Source organism: Talpa europaea, assembly GCF_964194135.1.
Source record: "Talpa europaea genome assembly, chromosome: 14".
NCBI lineage: Eukaryota > Metazoa > Chordata > Mammalia > Eulipotyphla > Talpidae > Talpa > Talpa europaea.
This window is the reverse complement of record NC_140082.1, coordinates 21,142,092-21,155,217: the sequence shown is the minus strand read 5'-3', so window position 1 is coordinate 21,155,217 and position 13,126 is coordinate 21,142,092. Positions and strand designations below refer to the sequence as shown.

Here is a 13,126-nt window from a genome sequence, read left to right as displayed (position 1 = left end):
TGTTTGTTTTGTAACTGTTTTGAATGCAATAGCACTATATAGTGTAGTACTTTGTCACAAGTTCCTAAGAACAGATGCAGCCTAAAAATGTCAGTGATTTATTCACCCCAAATGAATCCTTGATGATATCAAGCTGCTCTGTTGGGAGATTTCACAGTAGTTTAAAAGAAGAAAAGTGATGAGAGAAATGAGTCATAATGGGGTAAAATGGACTCGTTAAGCTAGTAGTCAGCACCATATTCTGTTCTGAGAGGTTATTTTGTTTTGCAAAGTACAATCATTTGTTTTTAAGTCAATATTTTTAACTTAAATTTTCCTGATGTTATAGTTTTAGTTGCATTTATTTTGTAATTTTTTTGTATTTATGAGAGCTATACTATAAGGAATTTGAGCCTACCTTTATGTGTTTGTATGTATTTAATAACATCATAATAAAGATAGTCTAAATTGGGAATGTGAGATCTTCAAAATGTGTTTTTACTTTTAGTACATTTTAGTGATGTGTTTAAATTTTACTTAAGTGAAACAACTCAAGTAAAAAAAATGACCACACAGCTTCAGACTTCTAGGCCCAGCACACAGAACAGTTATTTCAGTAAAGTCCAGGTGAAACAGTTGTGTGCAGGACAAATATTTCTGCTGCTTCTTTGGCTAGTGGTGCTGATGGCAGTGAAAAATAGAAAGGGAGGATCTTAGGAAAATGGTTGGAGATGGTTGGAGAAAATAGGAATTATAAAGTTGGAGCTTTCATTGCAATTTCGTTTTTGGCTCAGAATTTGTGAGTTCTCTTTCTTAGTGACTTTTTTCAAATGGCTAAGTGAAATGCAGTGTTTTGTTTCTAGATTAAAAAAAAATGCTTAGCAGCATTTCTGTAGGAGATGTAAAACTCTGTGGGGTGTGGAGCACTTGGGAGACCTAAAAAAAGCTATTTAAGGTCATTATGATGAGAGATCAGAGGAAAAAGAAACTTTCTGATGTAGTTTTCTCTCACTCTCCTTCCCTCCCTGGCCCTACTGTGGGAAATAGGAGTAGGAAGAAATGAGATGAGGTCTTAGTTTCAGTTTACTTTTAATAGAATGGGTCCTGGAATCAGCTGTTATTTCAGTCAACTTTGCTACCATGTCCAGAAAAATACTGTCTGGATTCAGTCAGTTAAATATTTATTGAGCACCTACTATATGCTAGTCATTACATGGGAAGATGAAGACAGTGAGCAATACAGAGGCCAGACTTTGGCACTTAATGTAAAACTAATATCTGTTGATTCTGTTCTATGTGTTATTATCTTCACTTAGTCCATTTTAGGTGAAAATAATTGGGCAACTTGAATTTTTAGTGTATTCTTTATGCTGATTTGTCTGATTTCCAGTATGAAACATAGTTTTAGAACTTGTAAAGGCTTAGATTAATTTGTTCTTTTTATCTTTCTCTCTTTTTAAAGGGGTGTTATGAAAGTTGACATAAATCTTCAGAAAGTGGACATAGACCAATGTTCAAGTGATGGCTGGTTTTCAGGAACTCACAAATGTCACCTTAATAATTCAGAGGTAAGAACATAAAAATAAAATCCTCTGATAGCAGCTCAGAAATGTGTTACTTTAGAATATATTGTATCTGTGTGGATAAGTGAATAAGAGTCATTTTACTGGGGTGGGGAAATCTTATGCATGTCTGAGTGTTGCCAAATGAAAGTACAAAATGAAAGTTGTATAGAATGATTGTTCATTGGGGTATTGAAAGAAGGCTGGAAATAAAATTATGTCTGCAGTTTGGTTTTAGTCAAAGATGACCCTATTCTTCAAAATGGGTTGGAAATTAAAATAATCCTAATGTGAGAATCCAGCCCCAGGAGGTCAGTAAGATTATACACATTTTTATGAAATATGATGCTTTTGAAACATTGACGGCATTTATTTAGACATACTGCCATCTGCTAGAAAAACAATAGAGAATGTATGGCAGGGAAACTTTGAAAGTAAGAGAACTGTATACAGGGATCTGGAAAAGAAATGTTTATATTTATGTATGTTTTTCCATTTTTCAGTTTCTATTTTATGGGACTGTTGTTGGTAAGACACAGATATATAACTAATACTTCTGGCATTAAGTCTGTCAGTTTCTGTGTTTCGTAGTTTGAGAAAAAAATGTTATGATAACCTGACTTAATTTCCATTACTATATCTCTGAGGTACCAAAATGCTATGAAGCAAATGTAAAATAAATACTTGGGCTACCCCAACATTGGGTCCATAAATTTGTGAGAAAGTCAGTTCTATTTAAAATAGAGGATATAGGGCCTTCCTGGGGGAATGGGTGTTAAAGACACAGGGCTATTAAGCTATCGGTAGCCATGACAACAAAAGTTCGATCCCTGGCCAGGGAGCTGACCCACATGGCACAGCAGACCTCTCCTGTCTCACCTGCTGCCCCCCTCAGCAGTGTATTTCAGTAGATACACTTGTTCTCCTCCCCACTGTGTATCTGTTCAATCCTCTCACCCCCCACAACTTTGGTGTACACCCCAGTTCTTGTATGCATAAATAAATAAATCTTAAAAAAAAGGATATATTACCATAAAGATGTAATCTAAACCTTTAATTTGAATTTTTGCCTTTTGTGAAAGATGTCATACAATAGAACAATTTTAAGGTAAGGGATTTTAAGTTAGAAGGAACTTTAACTGTAAGCATTTATTATGCCATTATGTGAACAGACAAGGACAGTGCCATAAGCATAGGTTTGCATTTATACATAGGCCCATTGCATGTTTCCTATGTGTGTTTCCATATAACATGTCACACGTAATCCCATATTTCATACCCCACCACTGCAAAAATAATCTTCCAGTTTCCCACCTCCTCCCTACCTTCTACATACACCTCCACTTGCTTTCCATCCTTTCTACCCAAGTATCTCTTAACTTTCTCAACTTCATCTACTATAGCCCCCCCATATTCATCCATATCTCTCTAAATTCATCATATATCTCCACCATATCCCTCACCCTCACTTCCTTAATACCCCACACATATTCCCACACAACTTCATACCCCCTCCCATATCTCCATATACCTCCATAAAGTCCTCACCTTTACTCCCCCACGAAGAGGAACTCAGTTATGTAAATGAAATTCTTCTGTTTTGTCAACTCATAAAAGTTAAGATCCTCTTTTCACCAGCTTCCCTTATATTCTCATGGTTTTGAACACTTCTGAATCTCTGATTCCCTTTGGATGATTCTGGCATGTCTAAAGATAAAATTTCAGTCACTGGTTTGGTGTATCTCTAGCCTAAATTATTATCTCCAGGCGAGTGGCAGTTAGAACTTAGCTTAGTCTTTAGCCAGAATATAATTTTTTCTGCATGGTTTTCATATTGTGGATATTTATCTGAATGTGCTCATTTCTATATAGCCTTGTTTCGTTTGTGTCTTGGATGGTTCAATAAGTAGTCTGTCTAGAAACAAGAAGATATTTACTTTTCAATTTGTTGCTGTTGCCTCTGGCTTCTAATAATCTCAGTGTAGATTTTCTTTTCTTATAATATCTCTGTTTATTTGACTAGATGCTTATGTGGGAAAAAATCTTTTTCCCTTTTGGAAGATTGATTTATTTTCATTATGTCAGGTTATTAATTCTGGGTTGTTGGTGTCTTTTTAAAGCATTTAAATAAGTAAATTATTTTAAGATAAAACATAATTCTCTATTCTGGTTAACAAAAATTGAAATGTGTAACTTGGGAATTATATGTGGGTGCACTGTATTTATTTGTGTACTGTAGAGATACCTGGTAAAACATATCCTGCAAGACAACCTACAGTTCAGTGAATTTCATTTGAAAATATACAAAGAGCCTCAATGATAAAAAAAAAATAGCAGTACAAAAAATAGCAGTACACTGAATCAACAAAATGCATATTTTGACTTCGATTCTGGATTCCTCCACTTCCTTTCCTTGTCAAAGTATAGGAGTTGGGAGTGTGAGGTCTTGCTGTCATGACTGGGCCTGTGAGGTCCTTGGTGGGTAGTATGATACAGGGCTGGCTCTCTAAGATTTTGCTGTTGGTGCTCTAGACACCTTCAGCAAATCCATATCACATCCTCAAGCCAATGACTAGCAATTATTGACTTTCATTTTCCTCCATATACAGGTGTGAATTGGAGATTAAGAACTAGTTTCTCTTGAAGTTTTTACTGCTTGAGAAAACAAAGAAAAATCCCTATTCAGGGCATTTTCATCTGTACTGGTTCCCTGTTGTTCTTTGTCACAAATTTTCTATTACAAATCTCCAGGTATTACCATAATTGACTTATTTTGAGAAGTACTTACATACTTCATATTTGTAGGGTGTAGTGGCCTGTCCTTGGGAATAGTTGCATCAGTGGAAACAGAGGCACTTACTGTTCTTATTGCAGGTTCTGTCTTTTAATGTTTATATAATATTAGAGGAAGTTACAAGTTTCAAACTTAAAATTGAAGTGAAATTTTCACTTTAAAAATTGTCTGGTTACATTGACTTTTCATTGTCTAAGATATCTTAAATCAGAATAGTGAGTCTGATGCTAGAAACAGAAAAGTGGTGTGTGGCCAAGAAAAGAGCCTCAGGGAAATTTTAGAAAGTCATAAAATGGTTTGTGAGGAGAATAATTTCTCAATGAATTTGGGTAGTTGCAGCATCTAGAAGGCCTCTAGGTGGTTTTTGAAGGTATTGAAAGGCAAGATATTAGTTGACATCCTGAAATAGATTGCAGCATTATTCTGGGTGTTTTCATAACTGATTGAGATCATGGCAACATGGGTGTTATCATGTTTTCTTGGATTTGATCATCTATCCACTTAAGCAATTCTCTCTCTTTTTTTTTTTTAAAGATTTATTTATTTATATAAGCACTGGGTACAGTTAGAAGCACAGGAAGGTGAGAGAATTCGCCAGAGTGGAGAGCAGAACAGGCAGACTGACAAGGTACACTGCTGAGGGGAGCAGCAGGCAGCAGGAGAGGTCTGCATGCCATGTGGGACCCTTGCCTGGTGGCTGGGGATCGAACCTGTGCTACAGAGGCTGCGGGCAGCTTCGCAACCCAGCGCTCAACCGCTGCACCACTGGGGAGGCCCCATCTAAGCAATTCTTGACCTATTTTCTTATCATTTTTTTGCCTTGAGTACACAACATTGTCTCCTAGTATAGTTTTTTCGAACACTAAAATTAATTAATATTCATTTTTGCTTTAAAGGTTTTCTTTGCATTTTCTGTTATAAGAATTTTTCATTATCATTTGAACTATAAAACATTAGGACAGTGGCCTTGAAATTTTTGATTACATTCATTTAATAAAAATGCTTTAAAGTATCCAACCATAGTTTATGCATATTTTTAACCTATAAAGTATATTTTTTGTAAAACTTATGTTTTCTACTGGGTCTCCCTGGTGGCGCAGGGGGTTGAGGTGCAACCTGGGGGGCTGTCCGCAGCCTCTGCAGCACGAGTTCGATCCCCTGGCTGGCCGGGGAGCAGCCTACATGGTGCAGTGGACCTCTCCTGGCTCGCCCACTGCTCCCCTCAGCAGTGTGCTTTGGTTGATCTGCCTGTTCTGTTCCCCACTCTGTCTCTGGCGGGTCCTCTCACCCCCTACATTTCTGGCCTGTACCCCAGCTCTTATATGCATAAATAAATAAATCTTAAAAAATATTTTTTTTCTGTTATAAGTGAGAAAACTTATTCCACTTGAAAGATGTAATAATATTTTAATGTCAATTGTATTTAAAACATACATATATCTTTAAAGGGAGCAATATAATGGGCTGATTTACAATTGTTGAAAAAAATTTAGTGTTATGATTGATTATGCTTAATCATTTAAAAATTTGGATAGTAATGTAGTGATTCAGAGTTCTCTCAGTTTAGTTTGTTTTTCTACTTAGTTTTAGTGTTTGCCATAGTTGAAAATATTACTCACATGTATGTCAGTCCAAATTGAAGAAATAAATTGTTGATTGTGTTTGCCATCTTATTCAATATTCAGTTCTATCTACCACTTTTGTAAAGGTTTTTGCTGAAATATAGCTGGCAAGTTTTCATCTTACTGATGTCAATTGGTCCCTGCAAACCAGTTGGAAAGCTGGGCATTTTAATATTTTAAAGGAATAGGTTAAAATCTACTCAACATTTCACAAGGGATATTTTCAAAAAGATTAGGGAATTTTATTTCCAACTTTAAACTGTATGGATATGTGAATATTTTTAGATTTTGGCAACAAAGACACTTAACACTGAATACATTTCCAAATATCCATTTTCAAAATGAGCTTTCTCATGGATTATTAAAATGTCACTTGTACTCTGAAGGAGCAGCTTGTATATATGTTTTTTGAAAATACCTGCTGTATAGACACTACTGACAACCACTTGTCATCACAGGACAGGTCAGCATATTTGGAACATTTGCCTTTTTTTTCTTTGTAAAATACAATGCATAACTTATCTTTGAGTTCAAATGCAAGTCATTTGCTTTAAGAGAACCAGAAAATCTCTGTGGGAAAAGACTATCCTCATCTCATGAGGAATTGTAAGTGTTTTACAATATAAAAGAATATACTCTATAAACCTACTTAGATGGTCAAATATAAATGGTAATAAATTGATATTTGAGGGCCTCCCCTGGTGGCACAGCGGTTGAGCGCTGGGCTGCAAAGCTGCCCGCAGCCTCTGCAGCGCCAGTTCGATCCCCAGTCACCGGCAAGGGTCCTACATGGCACGCAGACCTCTCCTGCTGCTCCCGCTGATCCCCTCAGTCAGTCTGTTCTGTTCCCTGCTCTGGCTCTGGTGAATTCTCTCACCCTCCCGCGCTTCTGACTGTACCCAGTGCTTGTATAAATAAATAAATAAATAAATCTTTAAAAAAAAATTAATATTTGAAAGTAATTCAAGGAACCAAGTAACCACTGTTGATATCTCTTTCTTGAAACCCCAGTATTCTTTTGGGGTACCTCCAGTGCCTTTTCAGCAGTGTGGTCTTATGATGTGTACTGAGGAAGACATTAATGTCAATCCAGGTCTTAAATATTACTAATGCTTGATTTATTAATTTTTTTAATTAAAAAATTAAATATAAATAGGTCTCTATATTTTCTTCCTCCATGCCCATTAACCTCTTATGTCCTCTGCTTTGGAGACCACTTACTGATGCTATCAGTTTCAGTGTTCTATCCATAATCACTAGAGATTGGCTGTGTTGTCAGCTCAGCCAAAGGTTTTATATAGGTCTAAGATAGTTTCCTAGTATCTCTTCTTTTCTATGGAATGTGCTGGATGAAAATATTTGTTACTCCTTACTTTTTTCTATGACAATAAATTAATGAATCTTTGTTTTTTTAAAGATTATTTATACATACAAGAACTGGGGTACGGTCCAGAGATGCGGGGGGTGGAGAGGATTCACAAGAGACAGAGTGGGGAACAGAATAGGCAGACTGACTGAGATACACTGCTAAGGGGAGCAGCGGGCGAGACAGGAGAGGTCTGCTGTGCCGTGTGGATTGGTCCCTGGCCGGCTGAGGATCAAATTTGTGCTTCAGAGGCTGCGCGGATTGCTTCATAGTGCGGTGCTTAACCCTTTGCGCCACCAGGGAGGTCCCTAATAAATCTTTAAAGATGTATTTTTAAAAAACTAAAAATGTAAGAAAGGATACCATTTAGTATACAAGAAATTTGATGCAAAAAAACTAAAAAAAAAAAAAAAAGAGGAGTTACTTCTTTTTTGAAATGCCTTTTATATAAAATATAGATTACTCATTTGGCTATAGCAGGGTTTAGTGTACCTTATTGAGGTCTATTCAATTTCTGATTGAATGACATTGCTTGTAGACAGCAATAGATTAGTTCCCATCTCATGGTTGCAATCTCTTCCTTGCTCTTCTTTTCTCTAGAAAGGTTCTACTTTACAAATAATATTGTTTGCCTGTCTCTGGAACCATGTTGTCCAATACAATAGTCACTAACCATGTCATTATTAAGATATAAACCACTTAAAATTAAACACAACTAAGAAGTTAGGTCACTGGCCTCATATACCTGATTCAGATGTTTAATAGCTACGTGTAACCAGTGGCAACCATATTGGACATTGTAGTTGACAGTTCTGCTCTAGAATGTAGTCAGGCATATGGTGTAGTTAAATCACACAGCTCATTGTAACCTTTTAAGTCTGTGAATTTTCTCCTATTATTGAATCAGTAATATTGCCTTTAAAGTCACTAAGGGAAATTTAAGGATAAATTTGAAATAAATTTAGGCTATGCATTCATTCTTATGATGTACTATATGAACACTATGGAAAATAAAAAGTGAGAAACTTGCAAATTATTTTTAATTTCATTATTTTACACTGAAAGCCATAAAAACCTTCTAGTAAGTGGAGAAAAAGAAATACTGGTAATATTCTAGATATTTACATTTTTCATTACATTTGTAGTAAAACTTTTTTCTGTTGTTACCAATAAAAATGTGGTTAACATAAAGTTACATTCTTTTACTACAATGCAAGGCAATGCCATGTGTTCATTGGTGTCTAGGACAGTTCTTGACACATTTGTTGAATTAATGAGGTAGCCAACTCTGTTGTTAGATGGCCTCCTTGTGACATGTAGCAATTATTTTTATTTCTCCCCCTGTCATTGCCCAAAATAAAGTCAAGCTTTTTCTTTATAATAACTATTCAGATATTTGAAGACTGTTGTTAGGTAGCTTATAAGTCTATCTTCGTCTAGGCTAAATATCCTCAGGTTCAGGCTCATATCCATGTCTTATTAGGCTTAGCCAAAAGAAGTCATATCACTACTATATGGATTCCTCAATTTGATTTTGAAGTTGTCAAGCCCTAATTGTTTGAGTTTGTCACATAGTTCCTTCTATAACTAATAAAAATTTATCATATTGTCAGTTTTTCACTATACTTTTGAGATTTATTTGGATGAGAGATTCCAGAATCGCTAATAAAACTAGGGTTAGAAATAATTATTCCAAAACATCTGTACTGGTATATCTCATACATGACTTAAAGGAAAGCTGGCTCTCCTGTTCAGAATAAGATGTTTCTATTAATTAAGGTAAACGTTCTCCAGTGGCTATCCTCATCTTGTGAGGGGAGAGGGGGAGGGGTAAGGGGAAGGAAGGAAAGAGAGGGGATCTTTGGTAGGAAAACTAAAATCCCTATGAGATATTAGAATACTATGTTTTTTTTCTTTTCTTTTTACTTTATATAATTCTTACATCATTTTTCATTTTTGCACAATGTGTGCATTTTCATTTGGTTATATTCTCTATACAATTGCACTCCCTTATTTTGACCCTAATTCTTCCTCTCCCTGCCCCCGTGCCCCATAGTGTGTCTCTGGTTTATAGTTGCTTGTTGATTTTGATTTTTTCTTTATTATAGTTGTCTTTTTCCTGGTCCCTTATTTAGGCTTTCTAAATTCCTGCTATGAGTGAGACCATCCAGTATTTTTCTTTTTCTTTCTGGCTTATTTCGCTGAGCATGATCCCTTCCAGCTCCATCGATGTTGCTGCAAATTGCATGAGTTTATCTTTTTTGATTGCTGAGTAATATTCCATTGTGTATATGTACCACATCTTCTTGATCCAGTCATCTGTTTTTGGGCATTTGGGCTGTTTCCATAGCTTAGCTATTGTAAATAGTGCTGCTATAAACATAGGGGTGCAGGTGCCCTTTTGAATTAATGTTTCTGTGTCATTTGGGTAAATACCTAGGAGTGGAATTGCTGGATCATATAGAAGCTCTATCTTTACTAGGTTGAGGAATCTCCATACAGCTCTCCATAGTGGTTGGACCAACTGTGTTTTTTTTCCTTATGTCAAATTGAAAGCTGGTTTGTGTGTTGGGGTTCTGGTTAAATTCTAGACCATTGTTCCTAATACCATCTTACCCAGTTCTGACTTTAGTCTACTCATCCCTAATTAGGTATACAAGGATTCTCTGTAAAAGGGCCACTTAAAGTTTGCTGAACTATTATTTTTATTAATTATTATTGTTATGTTAGCAAGATGTAGGCTTTCTTTTCCATGGAACACTTTCTAATAGATGAATTTCAATTCATTGTTTTTATTTATTCAGTGTTTATTTCTAGTACCTGTTATATGCCAAGTACTATTTTAGAGGCTTGAGATAGAATGCTGGGCATAGCTTAAAAGAAAGAATTTTATTCTAAAGAGAACCAGAGAACTTAAAAATATATCAACTGTATGGGGGAATATAAAAATAAAATTTATTATTTAAAAAAAAATAAAAAAAATATATCAACTGACTTTCAGCATATTTAAGTGCTAACTTTGTTGAGGAATTAAAATATAATGCATTAAATTTTGAGATATAGGAATAAATGACCCCTAGTACATTGTCTAGAAGTATAGGCATTTACTTATTGTATTGCCAGGTAGTAAAACAAAATTTGTAATGTTCAGTGTTGCTGAGGACTTTGTAAAATGGATAGTCTCATGCATTATTGGTAGAAGTGCATGCTTCTTTGTTCCATACATTCTTCTTTTCTATCCTGAATATTTAAGGAAATATTCAGAAATTGACACATGTATCTATTTACTAGACTGATCACCACAGTATTATGTAAAAATTTGAAAACAACCTAAAATGCAGTAGTAAAGACTTGGTTAAATTATGATGCAGCCAGAAATGATCATACTGTATTACTTTTTAAATTGATGATGTTGTTCTTCATTCATTGACATGGAATGATATATGTGGTATCTATTCAGGGATAGAAGCAGAGTCTCTAGTATAGTGTAAGGATTAGTGAGAAATTTGGATATAGAGAAAAGTGATTTCATATGAGAAAATCTTTTTGAATCCTTATAGTATATGAGTAGAAAATTGGTAAGCAGCAGCAAACTTTTTTTCCTTGAAAGGGATCTCTTTTAATTTTGAGAAGTGAAATTATAACTATAGGAATTATATGTATAAGCTTACTCATTATTTATATATGGTGGGTGGATTAAAAAGGAGTAGGTACTTCACATTTCTTTGTGATAATGATAAAGCAAACTATTATCAGTACAACCTTCACTGGCACCTTGCCAGTTACTCACTACACACTTTTTGTATGGTGGCATAAAACTAATAAATATTGATGGATGTGAAAGGGAAAAGACCAAAGATCTTTAGTTGGCATTCAGTTTTGAACTGGGGATAATCTGAAACAGAAAGAAGATGATATAAGGGAATATTATTAATATATGTTTTTAATTTGCTACATTGACCATGACAGCTCAAAAGAGAAACATGCTATATTCTTACTTGTATGGGAAATGAGATTTAAACCAAATAAGAAATTTGTGGTCCAAACAAATTTCCAAGAGGAGTTGGCAGGCTTACATACAAACTTTGATTAGGAACAATGTTATGAGGGTTTCTATCTTGTTACATATGTGAGTGTTAACCACGGAAATTTCTTGCCAGTGGTGGTACTATAAATCCAGGGACAGTGACTTGAGATGGTAGGGAAATTGCGTTTGAAGCAGGACCCAACTCATTTCCTTAGGTAGAGGTTGTTGAGGGCTGTACACTGTCTGGGTATCACCTAAGAGGGAAGGTATTAAAGGAATTCACTTCCAGTTTTGAATTAAAATACAGATTAGAATACAGAAATAAAGCAAAGGTGAATATGGAGTTTTGCAGCTCACTGAGTACAGAGTTGCCAGGGGGATTCAATATTTATATGATAAAATATAAACACATTTAAACACTACTGCTGATGTATATACTGTCAAACTTCCTGGTGGCGGAGGGTTAAAGTGGGACCAAGTTTAAAGATGGAATATTAGCATCCATAGCCAGGCTAGAGGAGGCTGGAGCAAGAGAACTGACTTGTATACACACCAATGGATGTGAACTCGAAGTACCAGACTTTCTTGATCTTTTCAATTCAGCGAGAGAACATCTGATGAATTATGAAGTTAATGAACAGATTTGGAATATGTAGCTAAATTTATAGGAGCCAATTGGGGGGAAATACCTCTTACCTATGAAACCTTTGCTTTTGTCATCTTCAGTAGCAGAAAAATTACTACTTGTCCAATTCTAGATATGAGAAGCAATCAGAATATACAGTGAGTGCATGAGGGTGACTTTTGGGGGGTTAAATATAATTTTGCATCATTAGCTTATGTGGGAAAATTCCCATTATGACAGCAAATCAGATCTAATCTGGCACTTTTTCTGTGACAATTATATAAAATATGGTGGAAACTTGTCAAAGCTTTCAGTGAGAAATGAGGCTACTGATTCTTGGCAGTCCCCCTTTTGAGCACAGTGAAGAATCATGTTGCTTAGCTACAGCCCTTGGCTGATTTAGAAAGCTTTAACTGATTGTTAAATTATATTATACAAGAGTTAAATCATATTCCTTGATGTCATTCTGTTTCTAAGAAGAAAGCTTTATTTACAACCTCTTGTGGGGGGTATCTTTTCCGAGTCATTTCTCTGTATTTATCCAGGACAGGTTTCGATTTATCATTTTCCTCCTTCCCAGGATTTATATACTGAGAGAGAGTAAGTAGGTGGTTGATGATACAAGCAAAATAAAGTTTTGAAATGAATGAAATGCTTTTGCCCTCAAAGCAATGTGCACATGTCCAATTCAATATTTTTTGTCATTTTAAGTTCTGGTTTTTAATCTGTTTTTTCCTCTTTCAGCTTGTTCATAGTTTAGTTGCCATTATCTTTATAATGCAGAAGCATGTGTAACATGGAATTATCTTTCTGTTTTTTAAAATATCAACTCTCATATAGGGCTGTGAAGACCTATAGAAAACCATGGATGGAATTGGTGAAACAGGAATAAGAGTAGGGGCTGGAATTGGAATCTAGTGACTGAAAACAGAAGGATTAATAGATAAACAAACTGTAAACAGAGAAGAATTACGGTAATTATTGTATGTGAAGTATAATGTGTAATGGGGATGGGGAAAATGTCAGTTGTTTCAGGGCCTGCTTCAATGGGATAGAAATACTCAAGGACTCAAAAGCCTAGAAATTATGAGGGTTTTTTTGTTCAGGCTCTGTTTCAGAAGGGAAGATCTTTATACACAAAAGTATGTGGA

The 13,126-nt window shown here is 35.4% G+C and overlaps 1 protein-coding gene across 1 annotated transcript in view; it reads left to right on the top strand.

The window, feature by feature from the left end:
• GPR158 (G protein-coupled receptor 158) overlaps window positions 1–13,126 on the top strand; it is a gene marked incomplete at both ends in the record, with an annotated part of 240,943 nt that overhangs the window by 21,342 nt on the left and 206,475 nt on the right. Inside the window, one exon of the mRNA XM_084254000.1 lies at window positions 1,442–1,547. Coding sequence (XP_084110126.1) covers window positions 1,442–1,547 — 106 coding nt within the window. The remainder of the gene's footprint in view (window positions 1–1,441; window positions 1,548–13,126) is intronic.